A 23,751-nucleotide genomic window follows, 5' to 3' on the forward strand; every position below is an offset into this window, starting at 1 on the left:
TTGTTTACTGGTTTTTTGGATTCTTTAGGGGCCCTCCTGGGGATCTCTATGTATATCTTGATGTCGAAGAGGTGACTGGAATCCAAAGAGATGGCATAAATCTCTTGTCAACCATATCAATTAGTTATCTCGATGCCATACTGGGGGCTGTTGTTAAGGTGACATTTTTTTTTATCTTTTTCTCTTTTTGAGCCGATTCTTTCTGTTCTCTGCAGTTATTTTTAGTTTGCATTGAACTATGGACTGTTATTCTCATGCTTAAATGATAATTGATTATCAGACTAAAAGAAGGTTCAAAATTTTCAGCTAATGTCATTGGCTATATCTATATACAAAGCCTCAGGATATGCAACTTGTATGAATTTTGAAAATAAAGATCTTAGTTGTCTGTTATGTATAGTCCCGTAGTATAGATTGTAGGAATTCTGAATTTACTGGTATGGCTGAACATAATACAGAAGAATGAGGATTGTAGTGCTTTGAGATGTTGTCTAGTCTGTATGTTTCGGGGAGCTATTCTACTTTTTTGGTTGGACTCAAGATAACCTTGGGTCAACTAGATTTGCAATGAAATTTGAAAATATGAAAAAAAAAATGGTTTTCCCTTCCCAAAAACCTGATTGTTGTGATGTTCAAATAAATTGCTTTTTTTGACATTTTTGTCTAGTTCAACAAATGGTAGACAGCTATTCTGTGGTGCACCTTTTTTTTAGTTAACAATCTTGGTTAATGTGCTGTCAGATGTCTAATGCCTTGTCTAGCTTGCATGTTACAAGCTTAACCAGATGTCATTTATAGATAGAACTAATCAATTTGGGTTTAAATTCAGTATATTAAAAGGAATATATAAATAGTTATTTGTTCTAAATCAAACTGAACTTGGAATAAACTTTGACCAAGTGAAGCCCGAATTGCTTGGCAATTGATTTAACTTCATGCTGTCCCTAGTCATCCCAATGCAGATAAGAGAAGTCACTAGATGACTTTTATATCTCTGTTAAAGCGTGATTATGCTGTTCACAAATAATTGCTGCATGATATTTCATCTGGAAGCCATATACTCTTTTGCTCTTGGTGGTGGACGGAACTATCATTTAGCTGTTTTTTCCCCGTGAAAACAAAAACAATTTATTCCTTTCCATTTAAGCAGGTTAAGACAGTTGAAGGGACTACCGAACTACAGATTCCAGCAGGCACTCAGCCAGGAGATGTGCTAGTCCTGGCAAGGAAAGGTGCACCAAAATTGAATAGACCGTCTATACGTGGTGATCACTTGTTTACAGTGAAGGTCACCATACCAAATCGAATCAGGTATTAAAGTGAATTCTAGAGTACTCAATTATGTGTTAGTTGTTGATAGTCTAAGTGATTCCTAAACAATAATTGATACACGGATCCTGAGCAGATACAGGCAAAGCTATTCAAAATCTAAAATTTTCAGCCAATGTTAACATTTAATAAAAGCTGTTGTATTGAAATTCTACCAAATGTTTACTTGTTCTTCCTTTTCTTTTCTGCTTAAAGAGCTTTTTTTGATATCAGAACATTTTCTGTGGTTTTGGGTAAGTAAATTTGTTGAATGGTAAATTTTATTCATGCTTCTGCTTCGTCTAGAATACAATATTTACAGAGTTAGATACCAGATTTGAATCTCAAAAATGGGTAAAAATGTTAGGAAAATATACTTCTAAATATTTTAGAAAACTGTCTAGGAAGTAGGATTCTAGGATCATATCTAGATCCTATTTCTTCTCCTAATTATTCTACATTCCCCCTCAAGGTAGGTATAGATGTTAATCGTGCCAAACTTGGAACTCAATCCTTCATATTCTTTCTCAGCAATGCCTTGGTGAGTATGTCAACAGTTTGTTGGTTGAGGAATGCGTACAATATGAATTATCCCTTGTTTTATCTTTTCTTTTATGAAGTGTCGATCTATTTCAACATATTTTGTCTGGTCATGGTGAACCGGATTCTTTGCAATACTAATAGTGGATAGGTTGTCACATATCAATTTTATTAGGTAGAATTCTCAGTCCCTAATTCTTTAAGTACTCATGAGAACCACATTCCTTTACAGATTCCTAGTGCTATGACCCTGAATCCTACTTCAGTGCTGCTTCTAGCTACCACTGGTTGTGTTTTTTACTCCACCATGTCATTAGATTTCCCTGTACATATGAATAATACTCGGAAGTAGATCTCCTATCTGCGACTGACCTTGCCTAGTTAGCATCAATGAAGACTTCTACATCACTTCTTGTGGTTTTTCCAGAAAATAACCCTTTAGCTGGTGTCATTTTTAGGTATCATAAGATTCGATTGACTACCCCTAAGTGTTCTTCAGTTGGACTATTCATAAACTGAATTACAACACTTTCTGTAAATCCTCTATTCAGCCTTTGTGTATGAGAGATATGTTGGTTTTACCACTAATCTTTGGTATTGTCCTTTGTTTATCAGTGGTTTTCTCCTTGTGTTCCAAACTCGATATTTGGTTCCATTAAGATCTCTATAATTTGCACCTTATCACATTCTGGTTTCCTTCAGTGAGTCACTTATATGTTTTCTTTGAGATGATTCTTTTCATGGACCAAACTACTTCTATCCCAGGGAAGTACTTCAAGTTTCTCAGATTTTTGGTGTCAAATTCTGTGGCAAGGATCTTTTGAGTTTCATGAGCTCCTCTTCATCATTCCCTGTTAGAACTACATCAACATAGAAAATAAATGTGACAATTTTCTATGTCTGAGTATGCTTTACAAACAATGTGTGGGCTATTTGACACTGAGTGTATCCACACCCTTTCACTGTGTTCTTAAAACTGTCAAACTGTGCTCTAGGGGATTGCTTTAATTCATACAGGAATTTTTCAACTTTGCATACCCTATCCATATTCGCTTATGTCTCAAAGCCTGGAGGGGATGCATGTGTACTTCTTCTATAAGTTCCCCATTTAAGAAAGCATTTTACACAGCTAGTTGGTGAAGTGGCCATCAAGATTCACTATGAGGGATAATAGAAACCTTATTCTGTTTAGTTTGGCAATTGGGACAAATGTCTTCTGCTAGTCAGTACCATATGACTGTGAATCTTTTTGCAACTAATCATACTTTTAACCTGTCAACATTCCCATCCGCTCTGTATTTCACATTGTGGAGCCACTTGCATCACGTGGTTTGTTTCCCGTTTGGTAATTTGGTAAATTCCCAAGTATTATTTTTCTTTAGGGCCCTCATTTCTTCTAGTATAGCTATCTTCCCATCTAATATATTGATGGCTTCTTAAATTGTCTTAGGAATACGAGTATTATCTAGACTTGTAACAAATGCTTGAAACTGAGATGACAACTTTTTATAAGATACAAAATTGTATAATAGATGATTTGTGCAAGATCTTACCCCTCTTCTTAGAGCAAGCAGAAGGTCATCGCTTGTTGCTTCATTCATTGTGGGTTCATTTGTTGGAACCTTCGTTCAGCTATGCAAGTGTTGGAAGTTGTTTCTCTATATTCCCTCCCTTTTTTTCTTCTGGAGTATACAAGGATTTCTCCATTCTTTACTGGTTCCTGGTTTGGTATGTTTATTAAGGGGGATTCAGTTTCGGGAGTTTGTTCATGCAATGTCTCATGGGTTTCTTGATAGGTGGATATTCCTGTCTGATCTCAAAAGTGGGATTCTTCTTTGTTTCTTTCCCCCCGAATGCCAAATTTGGGGTAAAATGGTTCCTTCTCGAAGAAAGTCAGATCCATTGAGGTATAGAACCATTGTTTGTGAGTGAATAACATATATACCCCCTTGATTTGTAGAATATGCCAGAACTGAACACTTCAATGCTTTGGGCTCAAGTTTACTACGGTGTTGTGAATGAATGTGAATGAATGCCATACACCCAAAGACTTTTAGTGGGATGAATGAGATGGTTCGGTTATGTGTGTAGATCTCAAGCAGTTTTTGGCTTGATGTTAGAAAGTGTAATATACGAGAGAGCATTCTATTGATAAGGTAAGTGACAGTGAGTATGACTTTCCCCTGAAAATAGTCTGGCATATTGGTTGAGTAGTAAATTTTATTCATGCTTATGCTTCTTCTACAATACAATATTTATAGAGTTGGATAATAGATTTGTATCTATCAAAAATAGGAAAAAATTATCAGGATAATATACTTAAAAGTACTTTAGTGAACTTCTAAGAAGTAGGATTCTAGAATCATATCTAGGTCTATTTCTTCTCTTAATCGTTCTACAAAATTGCAGGGAGCTATATCTATTTGTGTTTCCCTTTTGTTTTGTCTATTTGTTTTTTCCATTGATACTTGTGCCTTTGAATACAATGTTATTAAGTAGGATAACAAAAGCCTCACCTTGTTATTTTTTGTAAATATGTACTTACGTGCTACTGAGCAAGTAGTTTCCTTCTGACTTTTCTTTCTTAATTCTATAAATACCACTCTTTTATAAGAGTTGTATACGGAAAATCCTGCTTACTTGGGTGTAAAAAAGATTGGGTGAGCTTCCGGTTAAGGTATAGAGTGCAATCTTCCTACTGGTAGGTTTTTTAAAAAACACAAACATACACATATATATGAAATATAAAAAGAATTCATGATTCTTCTTTCTTTGTTTTGTGCCTAAATTTTGCAATATTTATATCTGGCATGAAACAACTGCATCTCGATTTTGAGGGGGTTAATGATACCTAGAAATGCATGTTTGACTGGCAGTTTTGTAGTACTAGATTGAGTTGGCTCATCTACAATATTGAAGTGTGGCCTTGTCACCATATTAATCTGATTCCTCAAAAGAAAAGAAAAGAGCTTTTTGTTTCCTCTTAAGAAAGAAAAAAGCTTTATCTTATGCTTTGTGATAATTTCTTAATCAATAAACATTATTTGTTTCTTTGAACGTGAATTCATAGTTCTAAAGAGCGGGACCTACTTGAAGAACTTGCTTCTCTGAGTAACATTGCCAGCACCCGTCCACGGACTCGTGCAAAAGCTCAAACATCATGTAAGCGGTTGATTTATTTGCAAATTTCTGTAACATATTGTTGATTATTTTTTACATGCATTTCTCTCTGGCATTGATATAATAGTAGTGGTAAGGTTTATTCTTTGATTAATATTTTAGGGTCTAAAGGGAAATTATGGTGGTGAAATGTTGGATTTTGTTTTTGCTGCTATAAAATTTCTTGATTTCGTAGATGACTGATATGTTAATTTACAATGTTAATTTGATGTTTGTCTTTTGCAGCTGGAAGTACAGAAAATCAGACAGCTAAGGTAGCGGAGAAAGTTGAAGAATCAGAAGACCAGAATGACCTATGGAAGAAGTTGACTGTTTTTGCAGGGTAATCCCTCATTGGTAATCCTATGTTTTTTTCTCTTTCTTATTCTTTTCTTTCATTTTCTTTTGTGGGGGTTGGGGTGGTAGATATCTGTGTGGATTTGGCTACACTATTATTTACCATCCAGGGGATCTTTGGTTGATATTTAGTATATTGTTCTTTTTTTTAATAGAAAAGAATCTTTATTAAGAAAGAAGTGAAAGAAAACAAAAATAGCAGATAAGAATGCAGCTGAAAATGCTTCAAAATAAAAGAACATAGGTAGCAGCATAAAGAAACAAAATCAGATCACGGCTGATCATGTGATTATCGTTTCCCTCCCCCTATGGAGATCGGTAAGAGAGAAATCAGAAAATTTTTCATGAACCTTGGCCTATAAGGAGGCCAAAAAAGTCATCCTCTCTCATAACATATTAACTGGAAAAGAATTATTATAAAGAATCCAATGGTTTCCTTCTTACCAAATTATCTATAGGCCTGTGAACAACTGGGTTAGTTTATTGATTTCCAGGTTAAAATACTAATTTTGAGTGGTTCAAATTTCAATTTATGGAATAAAAATAAGAATAAAACAAAATTAACATTATAATTTCAAGTCAATTCTATGTTAAATTAGATATGTTTTGTAATTCTGTACTTGATAGGTGAGAATAGAAAACTCGTAGTTACGAAATTGAAAATATGAGTTGAGTTGGTTCAATTATGCATCAAATGTATAAAGTATGACTAACTTCTACATATTAAATAACTAAGATTTAGGAATTAAATAAGAATGGAATAGATTTGAACCAGATACAACTATGCTAAGTTTGTTTTAACCTCCCTAGTAGTATTTTCAGATTTTATTGGATGTTAAACCTTCATGTTACCAAATCACTCAAATGAATTTTTTTTTTTTTTTTTTGAACTCCTTAAATCCCATTTCACAATTTTCTACTGTTAAATCCTACCTTCTTTTAAGCAGCATCTATAACTGATAAACTAGCTGTAGTATTTTACTGAGCCAAGCCATCTAGGTTCTATGTGCCTGAGTTTGGACATATGTGATTTAGCTGCTTTGGATGTTTCAATTATTATGAATTTTATATCCCCACCTTAAAGATGTGAGCCAAACCTATATGCTTATTGATAGATGCTTGGTGTAAGTTCACAACATGCATATTGTGTTGTGGAAACAAGTATGTTTTTTTTCTTTCTTTTTGCTACAAGTAAAAAAGGTTGTTGCCAGAACGTAGACTTGAACATTGTATCTTCTTTCTCTGGCCAGAGAAAGGAAATAACAATTGAGCAATTGCTCAACAGTTCGAGACACAGCTGTAGTTGACATTTTTATTGGTTGGATAGCTCTTATTTGGCAATCATCCCATTGTTCCTACTGATAATGTTATGAACTTACACCAAGCATATCCAAACTTTGCCACTTTGACTTGTAATGTGGTCATGTTTGATTTTTGTGTACCTTCAATGTGTTCTGTATACTATTATATATTCTCTTGCTTGTATGTATGCATTGACCGAAGAAGGAAAGGGACTTTGCAGGTCTGTTGCAAATGGAGCTCTAAAATGGTTGAAAGACAACCTCTAGGTAATTCCCATGCGGTCATTTTTTCCTTTGTTGGCCATAGAATTTTGTTCCCCCTCATAAAGTAGTTATCAAAGGCGGATGCGGTAATTTACTTGAGCTGCTTTTAGCTGAAACTTTTTGGCCAAATTGACATTTCTGAATTGTTTTCAATTGTCAATAACAAATCCAAATTGGTCTCAGATAGTAGGAATTCTTTAATTTTTTCCCTGTAAAGTTCAGTAACTTGGAATTTTATACCTCAGTTATCATATAAGTAGCTTGTTTAACAATCAGTAGTTATGGTTGGTAATAAAATATTGTTTGAAAGTTGTCAGGATTTTTTTAACAGAGGGGTCACCATCTCTCAGTCTTTTACTGGAAAATCGTCGTTAAAATGTTCCCTTTTTTGATGGTTCAGAGGAAGAGTACATAATATTTCACTATTTAAATACACTACTGGATAATTTTGTCTTAACTTAGTATAAATTTTGCAGCAAGTAAAAAGCACTGGAAAACTTTGTATATTCGGATAATACAACTAAAAAAAGAGAGAATATTACCCGGGGATTTGGTATTGTTTGAGGACTTTGAAGGTGCTTGTAGTCTCGAATCTACCAAATAAAGGGGTTGAATTGGCTGAATGTTATGCTTTAATATTCGGTATCTTCATTTGAGAAAATAATGACCTTAAATTAATCAAAAGAACAGCAATTTGCTTCAGTAGAGGAGCAAGAAAATTAGCTGCCTTCTTTGCATAAATAATATCATGAGACAGATTAATACGGCTAAAGGAAAACTCTTTTAAGAACTGAAAGAAAAGAAACAATTCAAATTGAACGACTGTAGAAACTCTCACTTAAAGTACTATGGCGAAACCAAAAAAAATTTATGTATTATCTCGTTCCACGTTTGAGTTACCATCACCTCTCTGCTGTTGTTACATCTAATTTATATAGTATCATGATCGCTGTCGCTTTTAACTAGTACAATTGATTAAGATTTAGGAAATTTTATGCATACCAGCAAAAGCAGCAAGATATCTATTTTCTAAAAACAAACTCTAATGCCAACTACCCTCCCAAAGAGACTATAATGTCCATATTGATCCTGATACCAACCCCATTGTGGAGCTTATTCTTCTTCGTACTTTACAAATTCAGATAACTTTAGGATACAGACAAAATTTTCATTATGGAATGAACAAACCTATTGAATTAGATCTTTTGTTTTACCCAGTATGGGCCTACTTGTTTCTAGTCCACCAGGTGCCTCAATAAATTACAAAAGTTCATTCCTTCATTCTTTGTAATGGAAAAATATGAAATATGTAAATTTTTTCACACAGAAGGCAAAATTATTTAAATTTTGAGCTAGAGGCACCTGAATTGGCTGGACATCCTGTGGAAGGCCTCCAACGAAAGAGATTGACTCTTGGTAGCAGAGCTTGAGACTTAAAAAAGACTCCCATGTGATGTTGGAGGAGCCAAAACCAACCAGACTTGAATACCATTCTCTCCGATTCCTGAAAATGTAATGTGTATAATTAAGTAAATATTCTTTAGTTTTTTTCAAACGCTCACACCAATTCATCTATAGTTTAAGAGTAATATGCAAAGACCGATGGACTCTCTAAAATGTGTAAAAAAAAAAATTAGGCATTTGGAGGACGCCTCGTGAATATCTTTTGTATCTTTCTTACTTTTGATTTTTATGTTTCTTTTCCATCCTCATGTCTTGTAAATAATAATATTATCATATACATACACTGTACGTAAATTTCTTTTAATTTTTGCATGCGAATTACATTAATCATTGGGGTGGCTGCGTCCTACCTTTCTACTCTTGGTTCATCTTAAATATGAGAATACAAATATAAAACTAAGTCCAACCCCTACAGAGTACATAAAATAATCTTCTTGAGAAAGATGAAAATTAATTGACAACAAGCTCAATAGGCCTCCCTACTAGATTTGATATTGATTTAGTGTACGCATGCGCTCTTATTATCAAGCAAATCCAAAAAGGAATGCATTTGCGTAACATTAGGCTAAAATATTCAATCCCTTAATCTATGGTGTGTATGATGAATGTCTTTAGAGTTAATTACTCATTTTTATGTTTATTTTTGTGAGTTATAAAACTAATAGAAACAATGCTAATGGAACATGTTAACTATTAAGTTGTTGAGATTTTTTTCAAGACAAAGAAAACCTATTGACTTCACTCAACCCAAAAAAAATAAACTTCCACTAATAATATAATTTTTTTTTTTAAAAAAAAATATTTTCTAAATATAACTAAAAATAAATTTTATTTAAATTCAAATTAATAAATAAAATAAATTATAATTTATACATTAATGTTCACCACTCTCCCTTAATGTATAAATTATAATCACCAAATTTATTTTGTTGGAACACTTCTCTCTAATATTTATTATTTGATTTTCATATTTTGAAGTACTTCCCTTTAATTATTGATGCACGTTTCACCAACCTCCGATTATTGATGAAAACCTAAAATCCTTTGGAACATTTCTCTCTAAATTTTAAAAAAGAGTTTCTTCTTCTTCTTCAACAATATTTGCTTACTCATTGTTCAACTTATAATTTTTTTTATATACTTAAATCTTTACGATAAAGATATTGTGATTTACAAGGGGAAAATTTTCTCCTTTTTGATATTGATGAAAACTTGTTTGACATCTCGTCAATAAAAACTCCTCCGTCAATTATTTTTTTTCATCTCTCATTGCTCTTTTTTGTTTCACGACTAGTAAAAAATTAATTAATTCTACAACAGTAATTTTTGAGAGATCCTTAAAATCTGCAAGTGATGAAATTTTTGACTCAAATTTTTTCGATAAACTCACAAGAATTTTTTCAATAATTTTACTGTCGAAAAACTTTTCACCAAATAATATAATTTTCTTAACAATTGTCGTGAGCTTGTTAACATATTCCTTGATTCCTTCTGATTCTTTCATCATTTGAATCTCAAATTCTCTCTTAAGATTCAAAACTTGTATCAACCTGGTTTGGTCATTGCTTAAATACTCAATCTTAAGCAAATTTCATATCTCTTTTGAAGTTTCATAAGTCATGATACTAGTGAAAATCACTTCAGAAACTAAAGAGTACAAGTAAGTTTTTGTTTTGTACTTCTTGAATTTTTCTTCTTTATGACTTTTTAGTTGAGCTGCAGTCGGATGAAATGGCAACGGTAAGAGTTCACCATCATTTTCAACCACATCGCACAAATCAAAAAATTGTAAATATATTAGCACTTTCGCAGCCCATAGTTGATAATTTTTCCCTATGAAAATGAGATGTGAAATCAATAGAAAAGTGTTTGAGACCATATTTAGTGTAGAGAATTCACTTATTTTCTCTTTCTATATATTGTTTCCTCATAAACTCATGATTAAGAAAGATTCTGATACTACTTGCTGAGATTTTTCTAAAATAAAAAAAAAATCTAAACTTTTATTAACTTCACTTACTCCAAAATTAATAATTTAAAGTGCATTTAAATACATTTACTTCAAATTTAAATTTTTTAAAAATAATCGGATACTATTTAAGAGATAAATATAAATCAAATTTATTAAAAAATAAATTCAAACTAATAACATGATTTTTCTAAAAATAAATATGTTTAAATCTAATTAAAAATAAATTTTATTTAAATTCGAACTAATAAATAAAATAAATTATAATTTATACATTAATTTTCAACATAAGCAACATGCTTGTTTCTTAACTTTCCAAGAAACAAAATTTTGCAACTTTATCAGCAGCTAAAGTCGAAAACTAGCTGGCAAAACTTGTTGTGTTCAAGTCCTATAGATAAAGCAACAACTTTTGAGACTTTTGAATTAAAATTGAAAGTTCCTATTAAATTTAATAATACTAGTGTTATTAACTTAAGTAAAAATCTCATTTAATATTTTAGAACTAAATATATTTAGATAAGATATCGTTTTGTTAGGAATGATGAACAAAATGAGAATGGAAGACTTGAATTATTCATGTAAAATTTAAATTCACTGAAATTTTCACTAAGGCTCGCAGTATGGACAAATTCTCTATGATTCGAGAAGACTTCCTTGTGCAATCCTTATTAGTAACTTAAAGAACAATAATTGATTAAAGATTTGCCCGACCTATTACAAACTATAATATAGATTCTTCTTCCAGCATCAAAGTCATATAGATCTTATCCAAAATTTTCTTAACCATTAAGCATGATAACTAACATTATACACATTAATGAAGTGGTGGTCGAGTCATTCGGGATCGAACTAAATAACAACACACTTCATAATTGGAGAACTAAACGGTATTTGTGCTTGAATTAAAGCAGTTTCTACTTCTATACAAAGTGGTAGTTTTAATTTGCAGAGCAACATGAGATTTGCATATTCTTTGTTGGGGTGGAGGGTAGTAGGAAAGATATTACAAAATGAAGCAGAGAATTACTGCTTTGCACCACTTTGGGCGGTCAAAATCACAAGTGCTACAATAACAGGAGCTGACACCAAAAACAAAGCTAGAAAGATGTTGGGTCTGGCAATTTCTGGGAAAAATATGCTTCCATACTTTATTACAGCTGCACCCACAATAGACCCACCTCCTACTTTCAACACAAACTTCAAATCTTCCTGTTTAAACCGCACCCATCATTCTAATTATCACATTCTTTTTATTCAAACACATGCATTGTTCAATTCTAATTACAAATCAATTCTATATTCAGTTCAAGTTCAGTTATTTTGTTTGTGTTATTGACACTTTGAGAGCAATTGGTTCAGTTGTGCTAACTAATTTTACATATTAATTAATTGAATAATTAATATTTAATATTGTGCTCGATTCAAATATTATTATATTCACCTTATTTGACATGTTGAAATCAATAAGGATTTAAGCATTTATGCATAATTGAATTGATTATAATCACCCATATTTTTTTATGCACATTTGTATTCCTATTATCAAGAAAAGAAACACAGACTGAATCTAAAATTAAGTTTAGAATTGAAAAAAAAAACAAAAACAAAATTTTATCTAATTTGTAGTATATTTTCGTTCTTGTTCCTATTTTATACAAATAATTTTTGAACTAAACTTGACCTAGATTGAAAATACAACCAGATTGCCCCCAACCATCAATTTTCAGCGCATCCATTTTCTGTAGATTAAATACCACAACCACTATTCATCACAACAATCCGCAAAAATGACACAAAATCCAAACAAAAGCGTATATGCGGTAGGGATTGAACTGACCTGAAACTCAGTCTCATCCATGGTTGAACTGGATTCTTCCGGTTGAGAATCAGAGGCTCGAATCTGGAATACTGTTTGTATCCTCGTCGCCGACGAGCGATTTGGCGTCAGGAATCTGAATCTCGTGCTGCTCATTGGCATTTTCACGGGCTTCAGGTATTGGCAACGGGAGTGGAGGTTCCAGACATTTGCTGCCATAACTGAAGCTGAAGATGCCATCTTCCTTTAATGTTCAGCTCAAGCAAGACGCCGTTTTGAGGATAAATAGGTGTATTTTAACCACTTTATATATTCGGCATAGATATATATATTCTATATATATATATATATATATATTTTAGAAACATAAATAGCGAGAAGTTTTTAGGAAAGAGTTGAAAGTATATTCTATATAATTGTTTTTGTAAAATATTACTTTTAATTTTTTTTTTTTTTTATTTATTTTTACTCTCTACTCAACTTTGTTTGGTTATTTTTTACTATCTAATTAAAGTATTCTTGAATTTTTCTTAATTAATTTAAATTAATTATTTGCATTAATTTTTTTTTTTTTAAAAAAAAATAATAATAATTGCATATTTTAGGATAAATTAGGAAAGTAATGTTATAATTTTAATATATTATATGCACTCATTTTGTCTCTTTTAAAAATCCTGTCTTTTTCCTAATAGAAGAAAAAACAATTTATTCTATTACTTAAAATTTAAAGAATGTAAGACAAATATTTTTATCTGGTTCATGATATAGTTTTATGTTTTTACTACAATTTAATTTTCAAACTTGTAATTTATTTGATGACAATTTTTGAACATATTAAAGTGAAAACATTTAAGAAAGACTTTATTTAATATAATTAGATTAACTCTTGTTCATAATCAATATGATTTAATTTCCATTGTATGTAAAGTTTATTTAATATAAAATCAGTTTGAATAATATTTCTTTCTGTGTTACGAAAAAATAAAAAATAAAAAAAAAAATTAACATATTGGCAAATGGGACAGAATGTTTTAATAAAAACTGAATGATAACGAACGAATTCTTAAGTCTCATGTTTTCTTCTCAATGTAAGAAGATGATTTATTTAATTAAATATTAACTTCTATACTTTCGTCATAATTTATTTTTAAGTGGAACTCGTACACACGAACGCCTGTTGTCTAGTGGTAGAATAGCACCTATTTAAGATTTGACGCTCCCTCCCCTCCCGGGTTCGATTCCACAACAGGATCACAGAGCTATGAAGATAAGCTTAGAGTGACGGGTTGGGTCTGTCACGGCTATCTGATAATTCATTCTTGATTTGATAATCAGCAAGTGCCGTCTGAGCTCTCTCTCCTTTTTATCTTTTCATTTTTTTTTTTTTTTTTTTTTTTTTTTAATTCCGTTAAATAAATTATATGAATAATTTAGCAACTTAAATAAGTAGCTACTGAGTTTTAAAGCCAAATTAAATTAGTAAAGAAATTTGATGAATATATTTATGGAACTTTTAAGCATCAACAGTGGTGATCTAGTTGTTTGTTCAATAGTTTTTGGCTACGGCACACACCCCGGGTTCGATTCCCAGCTGGTGCAGAGCTATGATGAGAAGCAAAAAGTGATGGTTGCAGAGCTCTGTTAATATAAAAAAAAAAAAAAAAAAAAAAAAAAAATCACTTCTGGGAAACACCCTCTCCTTCTCTTTTGCCGCTCGTTCTTCCACTCTTCAAATCGCGCTTCAGCTGATGAAGAAGAAGAAAATGATGATTTCCGCGGCTTTTGCAAACTGCCAAAGCATGAACCAGCTGAAGCAAATCCACTGTCAAACCATCAAAGCAGGCCTACTTCTACGCAACAACATCATTGCATTGTGTTGTACAATGCCAACAGGGGATATGTCTTATGCATGTCAAGTGTTCGACACAATCCCCGAACCAAGTGTTTTCATTTGGAACACAATGATCAAGGGTTTCTCCAGGATACGTGGTGCCTACAATGGTGTTTTGGCCTATATAAATATGTTGAGGAGGAATGTTAAGCCTGATACTTACACCTTTCCATTTTTATTCAAGGGGTTCTCTCCCAACCTTGCCTTGTGCATCGGAAAAGAGTTGCATTGTCATGTGGTGAAATTTGGGTTGGAATCTAGCGTGAGTGTGCAAAATGGCTTAATACATATGTACTCTTTGTGTGGGTTAATGGGTATGGCTCGAGCCATTTTTTATATGACTTATCAGGAGGATGTTTTTACTTGGAATCTGATGCTATCTGGGTATAACAAGATGAAGCAATATGATGAAACTATAAGGCTTTTTGGTGAGATGGAGAAGAATGCGGTAAAACCAAGTTCGGTTACCTTAGTTCTGGTGCTATCAGCTTGCTCCAAACTGAAGGACTTGTGTATAGGCCAGAAGGTACACGATTATGTAAAGAATTGTGGGGTTGAACCTAGTTTGATATTGGAAAATGCTTTGATCGATACTTATGCCGCTTGCGGAGAAATGGATCTTGCACTTGACATTTTTCAGGGTATGAAGACTAGGGATGTAATTTCTTGGACCACTATTGTCACAGGTTGTGTTAATGCCTGGAAGATAGATTTAGCTAGAAATTATTTTGATCAAATGCCTGAAAGAGATAGTGTCTCTTGGACGGCCATGATTCATGGCTACATTCGAATGAGTTGCTTCAAAGAGGCTTTGACACTATTCCGTGAGATGCAAGCTTCAAATATTGAACCAAATGAGTTCATTATGGTTAGTGTTTTAACAGCTTGTGCCCATCTGGGTGCACTAGAAATAGGCGAATGGGTAAGGGCCTATATCGAAAAGAAGAAGGTCAAGAATGATGTTTTTGTGGGGAATGCTTTGATTGACATGTATTTCAAATGTGGAAGTATTGAGAGAGCATGGAGGACATTTAATCAAATGTCTCACAAGGACAAATTTACATGGACAGCCATGGTTGTTGGTCTTGCTATCAATGGGCATGCTGAGGAAGCCATTGACATGTTCTTGCAAATGCTAGAAGCTTCAATAGAGCCAGATGAGGTGACATACGTTGGCGTTCTTTCTGCCTGCACGCATGCTGGCCTGGTAGATGAAGGAAGAAAGTTTTTTTCTACCATGATCTCCGAACACAAGATTGAGCCGAATGTAACACATTATGGGTGCATGGTTGATCTCCTTGGCCGAGCTGGGCAGCTAAAAGAAGCTCATGAAATTATTAACAACATGACAATGCAACCTAATACTATTGTTTGGGGGACTCTTCTTGGAGCCTGTAGAGTTCATAAGAGACCAGAGTTGGCTGAACTGGCTGCTCAGAAAATTCTTGAGTTAGATCCTGATAATGGGGCTGTCTATGTTCTGCTGTGCAATATCTATGGAGCTTGCAATAAATGGGAAAATTTGCATAAAATAAGAAAATTGATGATGGACAGAGGAGTGAAAAAGATTCCAGGTTGCAGTTTGATAGAGATGAATGGTGTTGTTCATGAATTCGTAGCTGGGGACCAGTCTCATCCTGACTCTGAGGAAATCTACACCAAGTTAGAAGAAATGGCGAGGGACTTAAAACTTGCTGGCTACTCACCTGATATTTCAGAGGTGTTCATTGATTTAGAAGAAGAGGATAAAGAAAGTAGACTTTATCTTCACAGTGAGAAAATTGATGATGGACAGAGGAGTGAAAAAGATTCCAGGTTGCAGTTTGATAGAGATGAATGGCGTTGTTCATGAATTCGTAGCTGGGGACCAGTCTCATCCTGAATCTGAGGAAATCTACTCCAAGTTAGAAGAAATGGCGAGGGACTTAAAACTTGCTGGTTACTCACCTGATATTTCAGAGGTGTTCATTGATTTAGAAGAAGAGGATAAAGAAAGTAGACTTTATCTTCACAGTGAGAAAATTGATGATGGACAGAGGAGTGCAAAAGATTCCAGGTTGCAGTTTGATAGAGATGAATGGTGTTGTTCATGAATTCGTAGCTGGGGACCAGTCTCATCCTGAATCTGAGGAAATCTACACCAAGTTAGAAGAAATGGCGAGGGACTTAAAACTTGCTGACTACTCACCTGATATTTCAGAGGTGTTCATTGATTTAGAAGAAGAGGATAAAGAAAGTAGACTTTATCTTCACAGTGAGAAAATTGATGATGGACAGAGGAGTGAAAAAGATTCCAGGTTGCAGTTTGATAGAGATGAATGGTGTTGTTCATGAATTCGTAGCTGGGGACCAGTCTCATCCTGAATCTGAGGAAATCTACTCCAAGTTAGAAGAAATGGCGAGGGACTTAAAACTTGCTGGCTACTCACCTGATATTTCAGAGGTGTTCATTGATTTAGAAGAAGAGGATAAAGAAAGTAGACTTTATCTTCACAGTGAGAAAATTGATGATGGACAGAGGAGTGAAAAAGATTCCAGGTTGCAGTTTGATAGAGATGAATGGTGTTGTTCATGAATTCGTAGCTGGGGACCAGTCTCATCCTGAATCTGAGGAAATCTACTCCAAGTTAGAAGAAATGGCGAGGGACTTAAAACTTGCTGGCTACTCACCTGATATTTCAGAGGTGTTCATTGATTTAGAAGAAGAGGATAAAGAAAGTAGACTTTATCTTCACAGTGAGAAAATTGATGATGGACAGAGGAGTGAAAAAGATTCCAGGTTGCAGTTTGATAGAGATGAATGGTGTTGTTCATGAATTCGTAGCTGGGGACCAGTCTCATCCTGAATCTGAGGAAATCTACTCCAAGTTAGAAGAAATGGCGAGGGACTTAAAACTTGCTGGCTACTCACCTGATATTTCAGAGGTGTTCATTGATTTAGAAGAAGAGGATAAAGAAAGTAGACTTTATCTTCACAGTGAGAAAATTGATGATGGACAGAGGAGTGAATAAGATTCCAGGTTGCAGTTTGATAGAGATGAATGGTGTTGTTCATGAATTCATAGCTGGGGACCAGTCTCATCCTGAATCTGAGGAAATCTACTCCAAGTTAGAAGAAATGGCGAGGGACTTAAAACTTGCTGGCTACTCACCTGATATTTCAGAGGTGTTCATTGATTTAGAAGAAGAGGATAAAGAAAGTAGACTTTATCTTCACAGTGAGAAAATTGATGATGGACAGAGGAGTGAAAAAGATTCCAGGTTGCAGTTTGATAGAGATGAATGGTGTTGTTCATGAATTCGTAGCTGGGGACCAGTCTCATCCTGAATCTGAGGAAATCTACTCCAAGTTAGAAGAAATGGCGAGGGACTTAAAACTTGCTGGCTACTCACCTGATATTTCAGAGGTGTTCATTGATTTAGAAGAAGAGGATAAAGAAAGTAGACTTTATCTTCACAGTGAGAAAATTGATGATGGACAGAGGAGTGAAAAAGATTCCAGGTTGCAGTTTGATAGAGATGAATGGTGTTGTTCATGAATTCGTAGCTGGGGACCAGTCTCATCCTGAATCTGAGGAAATCTACTCCAAGTTAGAAGAAATGGCGAGGGACTTAAAACTTGCTGGCTACTCACCTGATATTTCAGAGGTGTTCATTGATTTAGAAGAAGAGGATAAAGAAAGTAGACTTTATCTTCACAGTGAGAAAATTGATGATGGACAGAGGAGTGAAAAAGATTCCAGGTTGCAGTTTGATAGAGATGAATGGTGTTGTTCATGAATTCGTAGCTGGGGACCAGTCTCATCCTGAATCTGAGGAAATCTACTCCAAGTTAGAAGAAATGGCGAGGGACTTAAAACTTGCTGGCTACTCACCTGATATTTCAGAGGTGTTCATTGATTTAGAAGAAGAGGATAAAGAAAGTAGACTTTATCTTCACAGTGAGAAAATTGATGATGGACAGAGGAGTGAATAAGATTCCAGGTTGCAGTTTGATAGAGATGAATGGTGTTGTTCATGAATTCATAGCTGGGGACCAGTCTCATCCTGAATCTGAGGAAATCTACTCCAAGTTAGAAGAAATGGCGAGGGACTTAAAACTTGCTGGCTACTCACCTGATATTTCAGAGGTGTTCATTGATTTAGAAGAAGAGGATAAAGAAAGTAGACTTTATCTTCACAGTGAGAGGTTAGCTATGGCCCTTGGGTTCATCAAGACAGGACCCAGTGTCACAATTAGAATTGTGAAGAACCTAGGAATGTGCACAGATTGTCATCGTATGGCGAAGTTGGTATCAAAGCTGTATGTCTCCAATGTATTGAGAATATTAAAAAATATTTCAGAATACCAGAATTCTTGGAAAAGACTTTATCCATACTTCTCAAAACACTTTTAGTAATGGATACTAAAAATACTTAGCCAAATTTTATTATGATTTCAAAATTGAGGGGCTACATCATGATTTCATTTACAAATTTTATTTGGAATTTAATGTAAATAAAAAACATAATCAAATTTGATTGTGAACTTATGTAAGTTACAGGACTTATTAAAGAGAATCAGACATTCTCTTGCTATACAGTCACTTGATCCAATATTTTGCCTTATTTGTTTTATCCAGACAGACAATGGGAAGATTTATATTACATAACTCATGTTGAATATAAGATTAATCTATTAACCCCATGTTTACTCTAACTTAAGTTCACTCTCCTTGAATGTTAATTTTTTCTCATCTGTATACCATAATACTATGAGAGGGTGTCAAAGCCCAGAACAAGATGAATGCCCACCCCCCAGCCTACATCTATTAGGAAACCAAATAAGTTCTCCGCAGCAGTTCAACTATAGAAATTCTATACTAATTTTTGTTGACAAAGTTCTGCAAAACCTAAGAATTCTCTAAACAGCTACAATCTAAAAGTACAAAAAAGAATGTAAAGATTACCATTCACCATATACTTTGCACTCAAGTGAGAGGGAAGAAGACAAGACAAAAGAAACCTTCTTTTGAGAACATAATGTCAAATAGGCAAAAAAGACTGCCTTCTAAAACCATAGAAATGCTTATTATGTGCACAAGCTCGTCGATGTACAAATAAGCAGACACATGAACAATGATTCTAAAATTTTACCTTGATATATATCAGTGATTGTATTAACCAAAGTAAGGATGAGCTATGTTTTCCCTGGAAATAGCTTCTTGAAGATTACACAGGGAACTGCAACTCTGAATTAGAACAATTTAAGAGAAGGATTCAACTAGTATCGTAATCTTAAGGCCGAAGCTATATACTTAGCTACAATAAATTTTCAGTTTGACCCTGGGTCGAGTACAGGAAGCCTGCAATGTAAACTGATAGACTTATCTGTCTGACGTGTTCCAGGAATGAAGAACTGGAATATTACCGTCAAGCAGGCACCTTGTGGAGAAATCCCATAGAAAGCACAATCTGGCTTGGCAAGTTGACATTGAAGGCTTCTAAAAAAGTGTCTCACACTCACTTGGACGGATTGAGCATCTCCCCTCAAAATTGCTCTATCTGACCGTGTCTGAGCACTGAGATTTCGATCTTCGGCTGGAGCTTCAGCTTGCTCTCCGATCACCAACAAGTTCCGAAATTCAGCACCAAGCCTGATTAAAGTTGTTGAAATCTGTAAATGTAGATCCCCGCATTTGCTTATAGAGATGCTTAGAACATCACCAACATGTTTCATGCGATCCACAAAGTTCTGCAACTGATTTGAATCTGGAACTTGAACCAGAGTTTGAGGTAGATCTTGTGTCATATCAAGAGCAGTTTGAAGTTCATGAAGTTGAGCCCTAGATAATGGTTTCGAGATCGGCACATCTTGAATAACAGCACTCTTGTAACCCTTAGTTTCGAAAGTGAGAAAAGGCATTGATTGAGTAGAATTTGGAGGCAGCTTTTTCACCAATTTCATTTGGAGCCGATTAGCAGTAGGTCCATTACTGAAATCAGTACAGATGCTGACACTGCTGCGAACAGCACGATAGAGAAGCGAGACATCTACGGCGAAAGCAATGCGGTCGTCATTCTGGCTGGAGATACGATAATCATCGAAGAGAGCTTGCTTGCGAAACTGAGCAATGCATTGGATTCCATCACCATTGAGAAGATTGTGGAGAAACATAACATGGTCTCTCGTAAGGAAGAGATGGCATAACTTTCCCATTTTTTCTAGGGCTGGGAGAAACCTCTTTTCTAAGAGATTTACTCCATTTTCAGTAAGAAATGACTTAAACTTCATCCCTGTCGTTCCGCCTCCAGTGCAGAGACTGTTGGGAGAGAAACAAAGGATTCAGGGATTAGGAAACTGTAGAAAGAGTTAGCAGCATTAAAAATAAATATATATATATATATATTTCATTCCTTTTACACATACCCAATCAAACCCACAGCTCCAAATAAGTAACAGAGTTGGAAATAAGCCTAATTCATTCCCATAATTCCATACACGGTTGTCCAAACATTGTAAGATTGCAAGATTCCTCGTCTGCTTTGCAAGGGGTGCCAATAGTTTCATTTTCTCATACTATATAAATATTTTCAACTATTATAAGTGCAATATAAAAGTAAATATTTTTCCTCAACCTTATGCACAATACATCGATTCACTCAATTAGATTTCTTCAAACTTCTTCCTACTTTTATCATCAACCAAAGAAGGTACCTTCCCACGAAGACAAAAAGAAAAAGAACAATTCACTACCACCATAAAGTAAAAATCGTGATTATAAAAGTCATCCCCTCATAAAGAAGAAAATATATATATATATATATATATTTTTTGTCATTTTCAACCAAAAAAAAAAAAGGAAAAAAGAAAAAAGAAAAAAGAGCTTCAATACCCTACCGTGTCATGTTGCCATAAACGAAGAATAAATAGCCCCAACAAATACACTTTTTTTATTTATGCACATTATAAGGTTTTAGTAAAATAATCTTATTATTACATTTCTTTATCTTAAAGTATTAACTTCTATTTTAGGGCATGTATGTAAATCTTGGAAGTATTGATTATGAAATTCAAAATTGTAAATTTTAGGTTATTAACTGAAAATTTTTGCAATAAAAAAAAAATGTATTTAATATTTCCAAGGAATATTATGAATGAATATAAATATTATAAAATTTAGGTACTTTAGTTATGTTTTGTAACTTTATCCTCATACTGATTTGCACATCTACAACAATTCTATTTATAATTTAATTGAAAATATAAACTAAATAATGATAATATTTTTAAGACATTTAAAATAATTTTATTTTTAATTTTTAAAATTTTCGAAAGCAAACGAGTATAAAAAAATCATGCTAAAAGCTTTCACCAATAAACAAACCGTCGATAAAACTTTTTAGAAACGTTCTTCCCTCAATACCCTATATTCTTGGTGAAAGCTTTTAGAAAAGATTCCCTCAACATCCTATAAAAATGAAAAATTCATTGTTATACGTTGATTGTGGCATCCCGTACTCCACTGGAGCTACGGGCATTAACGAGTAAAATTTTACAGATAAATTAAAATTTTAACTTACAGTTAATACAGTAAATTAATTAAGTCATTTTCATCATTTTAAATGATACATAGTAATATTAGACCAAAATACATGAGACACCCACTTTACAAAACCAATGATATAATAAGTTTAGATTTGAAAGTTCAATCAACCTTATAGTAGGGTTTCCAAGACACTCAAAATAAAAATATCTTCAGTGTCTTATTGGTTCTAGATTTTTTCTTGGTTTTTCTTATATGAAATTGATGAATTGGAGTGAGTTTCACGTACTAAAAGAAATGATGTGGTAATCCAATAATAGATATGAAAACAACATACCAAAAATGATAAATTAGCTTAAAAGTAAATTTTTTCAAAAAAAAATGTTTTGATAACACGCTAAAAAAAATTATGTATAAAACATTTACTTCGTGCATAGTGACTTGACCATTCTTCACTTCACCTTCTACCCACTGTTCATTTTCCTCAATTGGATAATAAGTCGATTTTTTTATTTTTGAATCAAGTTTACATATGCACATAACTATATATCAAATTCGATATTTTTGTATTTAAAATTTGATTTCGCATTTATATCAGTGTTTACATTTAGCATGATTTTTCGTAATACCATTAATTCGATTTCGTACCTTAAATTCATTTTATGCATTGTTATATTTTCTCATGTTATTTTTTTATCATTTGATGTGCTATTACATTTCACTTTTCAAGTGTGCACAGTGCTTGAAACACTTTATACTTATCATTTATCATCTTACATTTGTAGCTTAATATTTTACACTCTATAAGATATTCTTGACACTCTAATACTTTAGTACTTACTTTTTTCACTTTAACACGTACATTTTATACTTTAATATTTAAACTTTTATACTTTAACACTTAGACACTGATATTTTATCGCACGATGCTACTTTAACTATTATCAAGGACGACACTAGGTGTTCATATTATCAAAATGGATATATGTACACTTAACACTGATTCGATAATACTTGTACACTTATCACTAATACGATAACACATGCTACGACAATACTTTACAAATGTGGTCATTTAACACTTAACACTTATACTCAATCATACATCCACTTCACAAGGTTTACCAACACTTATTCTGCCGAATTTTGACTATGCACAAAAACTCCTCTCCGTAATATATGATCAAACGGGTTATAATATCTTTACAAGTTACCTTGATCCTTAACACTTAGACTCAAGCTTATACTTATTTTTTACGTTATATTCTCTCATTACCAAATTATAATTATTTCTCTATTTCTTACTTACTACGTGGAATATACTTATGTGCTTATTTGAGAAATTTATTATGCCCTTTTGATTTGTTTAGGTTTTCTTATCATACTTTCATTGTTATTGAAGTTGGAATGCTCACTACGAATTATGGTGAGTACAAAATTTCATTTCTTTGTACTTTATTGCTGCTCGTTAGAATAAGTAAAATTTATCTCTATTTTTTATTTGATTTGTTTTTCTTTTCTTATGCTTCTTATATTTTGATGCTGACTAAATTACGTGTCTTTCTATTAACTCGATATTTAATATGCTCAAATTTTAATTTCTTAACATGAAAGTTCTGTCTTAATATTCTTAATACCCATGATATTATTTATTTATTATTTTTTTCTTGATGATTTCAGATTTAAATAAAATCTGCTATTGACTTTTTCTTAAATATTATAAAATTAATTACATCCCCCCATAACAATTTCAAAATTTATTAAATTCCCCGAGTGCCTTTTTTATTTATGTCAAAATCAATTAAATCTCATATTTGACCCTTTCATAATAATTTCAAAATTTATTAAATTTCCTACGTGACTTGTTCTCGATTATTTAAAATTAATTAAATACCTTATATGAAATTTCCAATAATAATTTCAAATTTTGCTAAATTTCATAAGTGAATTTTTCTCATTTATTTTAAAATTAATTAAATACCTTATAAAATTTAATTTATTTACTACTCTTGGTATAACATATAGGCCGAAAATCACAATAATCACTGTAAGTAACAAAAAAGAAAAACATCAAACATTAAAGAAAATCATTATATGTGTAAGGACCAAATAATTGCCACATGACATTTTCTTTCTTTAAAAAATATTTTTTA

The 23,751-nt window shown here is 33.1% G+C and overlaps 4 protein-coding genes and 1 pseudogene across 8 annotated transcripts in view; 3 read left to right on the top strand and 2 right to left on the bottom strand.

Moving 5' to 3' along the window:
* Nucleotides 1-7,245, top strand: part of LOC110813197 (Molecular chaperone Hsp40/DnaJ family protein) — a 30,605-nt gene extending 23,360 nt beyond the window's left edge. For both annotated transcript variants that reach the window (XM_088220452.1, XM_022040239.2), the window contains 5 exons: nucleotides 29-158; nucleotides 1,151-1,311; nucleotides 4,919-5,010; nucleotides 5,254-5,350; nucleotides 6,887-7,245. In XM_088220452.1, the coding sequence (XP_088076578.1) occupies nucleotides 29-158; nucleotides 1,151-1,311; nucleotides 4,919-5,010; nucleotides 5,254-5,350; nucleotides 6,887-6,932 (526 nt within the window). In that variant the 3' untranslated portion in view covers nucleotides 6,933-7,245. The remainder of the gene's footprint in view (nucleotides 1-28; nucleotides 159-1,150; nucleotides 1,312-4,918; nucleotides 5,011-5,253; nucleotides 5,351-6,886) is intronic.
* A 317-nt stretch (nucleotides 7,246-7,562) lies between these two features.
* On the bottom strand, nucleotides 7,563-12,497 carry LOC110813217 (homoserine O-acetyltransferase). 4 transcript variants are annotated; one of them, XM_088220454.1, is made up of 3 exons: nucleotides 12,203-12,497; nucleotides 8,292-8,433; nucleotides 7,563-7,597 (listed from the first exon to the last, which is right to left on the bottom strand). In XM_088220454.1, exons 1-3 carry the CDS (start codon nucleotides 12,419-12,421, stop codon nucleotides 7,578-7,580), a joined length of 381 nt encoding a protein of 126 aa, XP_088076580.1. In that variant the 5' UTR covers nucleotides 12,422-12,497; the 3' UTR covers nucleotides 7,563-7,577. The 4 variants fall into 4 exon arrangements, with proteins under 4 accessions (XP_088076580.1, XP_088076579.1, XP_021895951.1 ...); XM_088220453.1 differs by lacking the exon at nucleotides 7,563-7,597 and having other exon boundaries at nucleotides 8,251-8,433; XM_022040259.2 differs by lacking the exons at nucleotides 7,563-7,597; nucleotides 8,292-8,433 and adding an exon at nucleotides 11,130-11,574 and having other exon boundaries at nucleotides 12,203-12,489.
* An 849-nt stretch (nucleotides 12,498-13,346) lies between these two features.
* LOC110813213 (Pentatricopeptide repeat (PPR) superfamily protein) lies at nucleotides 13,347-18,426 on the top strand. Its single transcript, XM_022040255.2, has one exon. The coding sequence runs from the start codon at nucleotides 13,930-13,932 to the stop codon at nucleotides 15,922-15,924; it is 1,995 nt and encodes a 664-aa protein (XP_021895947.1). The 5' UTR covers nucleotides 13,347-13,929; the 3' UTR covers nucleotides 15,925-18,426.
* LOC110813201 (pentatricopeptide repeat-containing protein At5g48910 pseudogene) lies at nucleotides 18,074-18,469 on the top strand (annotated as a pseudogene).
* A 591-nt stretch (nucleotides 18,470-19,060) lies between these two features.
* On the bottom strand, nucleotides 19,061-20,834 carry LOC110813184 (Hus1-like protein). Its single transcript, XM_022040217.2, has 2 exons — nucleotides 20,482-20,834; nucleotides 19,061-20,374 (listed from the first exon to the last, which is right to left on the bottom strand). The coding sequence occupies exon 2, from the start codon at nucleotides 20,344-20,346 to the stop codon at nucleotides 19,387-19,389; it is 960 nt and encodes a 319-aa protein (XP_021895909.1). The 5' UTR covers nucleotides 20,347-20,374; nucleotides 20,482-20,834; the 3' UTR covers nucleotides 19,061-19,386.
* Between the last annotated feature and the right edge of the window lie 2,917 nt (nucleotides 20,835-23,751).

Source organism: Carica papaya, chromosome 5 (assembly GCF_054855325.1).
Source record: "Carica papaya isolate Zhongbai chromosome 5, ASM5485532v1, whole genome shotgun sequence".
Taxonomy (NCBI): Eukaryota; Viridiplantae; Streptophyta; class Magnoliopsida; order Brassicales; family Caricaceae; genus Carica; species Carica papaya.

What these genes read in the sequence shown, in the direction of transcription:
- LOC110813213 (XM_022040255.2), top strand. Translation starts at nt 13,930, where the DNA reads ATGAAGAAGAAGAAAATGATGATTTCCGCGGCTTTTGCAAACTGCCAA.
- LOC110813217 (XM_022040259.2), bottom strand. Translation starts at nt 12,421, where the DNA reads ATGGCATCTTCAGCTTCAGTTATGGCAGCAAATGTCTGGAACCTCCAC. An exon ending in TGGATGAGACTGAGTTTCAG is followed by an intron (nt 11,575 to 12,202) that starts GTCAGTTCAATC and finishes CGGTTTAAACAG; the next exon opens with GAAGATTTGAAGTTTGTGTT.
- LOC110813184 (XM_022040217.2), bottom strand. Translation starts at nt 20,346, where the DNA reads ATGAAGTTTAAGTCATTTCTTACTGAAAATGGAGTAAATCTCTTAGAA.